General features: G+C 37.2%; 1 protein-coding gene across 1 annotated transcript; it reads left to right on the top strand.

The window, feature by feature from the left end:
* The first annotated feature begins 246 nt into the window (after window positions 1–246).
* LOC146830912 (zinc finger BED domain-containing protein 5-like) lies at window positions 247–1,908 on the top strand. The gene has a single exon (XM_085603818.1). It carries the CDS (start codon window positions 247–249, stop codon window positions 1,906–1,908), a length of 1,662 nt encoding a protein of 553 aa, XP_085459944.1.
* The last annotated feature ends 960 nt before the right edge of the window (window positions 1,909–2,868 follow it).

Here is a 2,868-nt window from a genome sequence, read left to right as displayed (position 1 = left end):
TCTGTCTTTTCCTTGAAAGCAGTGCTCATACAGTGTTAAAATCTTCTTACAGGTGCTGTTTAATCTCTCAACGTCAAAGCATATGTAGTCTGGAAACATCTGACGAGGGCAGCCTGTAGTAGGTAAAGTAGTGAAGGTCTAAATATGTGCTTTACCAAATAGCTTTGCTAGAAAATTATTCTACATAACCGAATGTGATTCAATATATGCTGGTCAGCTGTGGGTATCCTAAAAAACATAACGACGATGGATCGCTGGCTTAACCTTAAGCGAAAATCCACTGAAGACATCAATGATGGGCCATCATGCTCAAAACAAAGGGAGTTAAGTGAAAAGAAAAGGAAGTTTCGCAAGTACGAAGGTGAATATTTATCATTGGGTTTCACATGTTCATGTTCAGAATATGAACAGCAACCACAATGCGTGCTATGCTATGAAACTTTGTCAAATGAGGCCCTGAAACCTTCAAAATTACAAAGACACTTGGAAACCAAGCATAAAGAGCATGCGACTAAATCCATAGAATTCTTCAAGAATAAAGAGCAAGAGCTCCTAAAAAGTAGAAAAATAATTAAGAAAACTGCAACGGGCTCCGTTAATGAAAATGCTCTGAAAGCTTCATATGAAGTGTCCATGCTCATAGCAAAAGCTGGAAAACCGCATACAATTGCTGAAGAACTAATAGTACCTGCTGCTAAAGCCATGGTGACAGCAATGATTGGAGAAAAAGCAGCAAAAGATTTAAATTTGGTGCCATTATCTAACAACACTGTAAAAAAGCGAATTGACAACATTTCAGACAACATGAAGGAACAGTTGATCGAAAGAATTTGTAAAAGTCTGCATTATAGCCTACAAGTAGATGAAAGTACGGACATAGCCAATAAATCTCATCTCCTGTGTTACGTTAGATACGATTTTGAGGGGAACATTTGTGAGGATTTACTGTTCTGTCGTTATTTGATACATACCACTGCTGAAGAGGTCTTCAGCAGTTTCAATGACTTTCTGACATCAAATGGAATTCAGTGGTTCAAATGCATAGGAATCAGCACAGATGGGGCACGTGCCATGTCTGGGAGACTAACTGGACTTGTAGCACGAATAAGGGAAATTAACCCTTCAGTTGTATGGCATCATTGTTGCATTCATCGAGAAGCATTAGCCACTAAGAAGATACCAGAGGAATTAAAAAAGGTCTTGAATGAGTCAGTCAAAATTGTAAATTTTATCAAAGCTAGGTCACTAAATTCGAGGCTTTTTGAACAGCTTTGTCAGTCCATGGATAGTGATCATCATCAGCTTTTGCTGCATACAGAAGTCCGATGGCTGTCTCATGGTAGAATTTTGTCTCGCCTTTTTGAATTAAGAGATGAAATCAGAGTTTTCGTCACTGAACTGGAATCTCCATTTCCACTTGGTGAGCGCTTACATGACCATACTTGGTTAGCTATGCTGGCATATATGGCAGACATCTTCACACATTTAAATGCACTCAATTTGAGTATGCAAGGAGTAGGTATCACAATTTTTAATGTTGAAGACAAGATTGAGGCAATGATAAAAAAGTTAGACTTATGGGCTCGTTGCTTAACACAAAGACATTTTGATTCTTTTCAGAACCTGAAGACATTCTTGGAATCTGCTGATGATGAATTATCGAACAAAGTCTTAGAAATTTTTAACCAGCATCTCCAAGATATGCGGTGTAGTTTCCGTCAGTACTTTCCACTTCTGGATGAAAGCAAAAACTGGATTAAAGATCCTTTTAATGTAGATATTGACAATTTAATGGGGCTGACAGCATCTGAAGAAAACGGTTTGATTGAAATCTCTACAGATAGTGCACTTAAACTTCAATTCAAGGAAAAGTCTCTGAGTCTGACAAACTTTTGGCTGCAAGTATGAACTGATTATCCTGAATTATCAAACAAGGCACTTAAGGTTTTACTTCCTTTCCCCACCACATATTTATGTGAGAAGGCTTTCTCAAATCTTATGTACCTTAAAAATAAGAACAGAAATCGCTTGCAAAATGTAGAATCTGACCTAAGGATTCAACTTTCCGAAATAAAACCAAACATTGAAAAGTTAGTCGCTGAGATGCAGCACCATCCTTCCCATTAAAATGTTTTAATTTTTGCATATTTTTCAAGATAAAATAATAAAAGCTCTAGTAATGCAAGTATTTGTTTGGTGTGTACTTGTTTGTGTATTTTTTGCGAATTATTGTTTTAATTTTTTGAAATTTAAATTGTAAAAATTGCTTGGGGGTCCCCGGACTCCAGTAGTGATTCAGTGGGGGTCCTCAGGAGTCAAGAGTTTGGGAACCACTGTCTTACAGGTTCTGCGCATTGGAATAATATACACTATAGTTGTGGCATAGGACTGAGGTCAGTATGCCTCTATCCAGTACATTAAACTTAATTACTTTATGTGCCAGCTAACTCAGAGGTCACTAGAAACTTCTCGAATAAACAAGAAGGGAGAAGTTTCTGACAACGGCATAAACATGACAACTTTGTTTCCCTTAGAATCGGAGCGTGTCTCAGAATCGTGGAAACAATAGATAACAGTTTCACTCAGTCAATCGTGCATGCTTAGTTTCTCCAGAGTTACACAGAAATAGATAGACGGGCGTTTCAATAAAATAATTTATTGAACAGTCTTGTTTCTCGTGTAAGAGATATAAGCTGTTACAATCATTAGACAGTATGCAAGATATAATACGCACAGCGTAAGCAGTAAGAAGAAATAATGCTGCAATAGGATTGTCTTTTAGCTATGACATATATTCATATATACATACATAATTAACACAGGCTGAAAAGTGAAGACTCGTCTGATGCTTCTAAATAGTTCTACCCC

This window comes from Triturus cristatus, chromosome 5_1 (genome assembly GCF_964204655.1).
Source record: "Triturus cristatus chromosome 5_1, aTriCri1.1, whole genome shotgun sequence".
Lineage (NCBI taxonomy): Eukaryota > Metazoa > Chordata > Amphibia > Caudata > Salamandridae > Triturus > Triturus cristatus.
The sequence above is the reverse complement of the archived record's forward strand: the minus strand, read 5'-3'. Positions and strand labels throughout refer to the sequence as shown.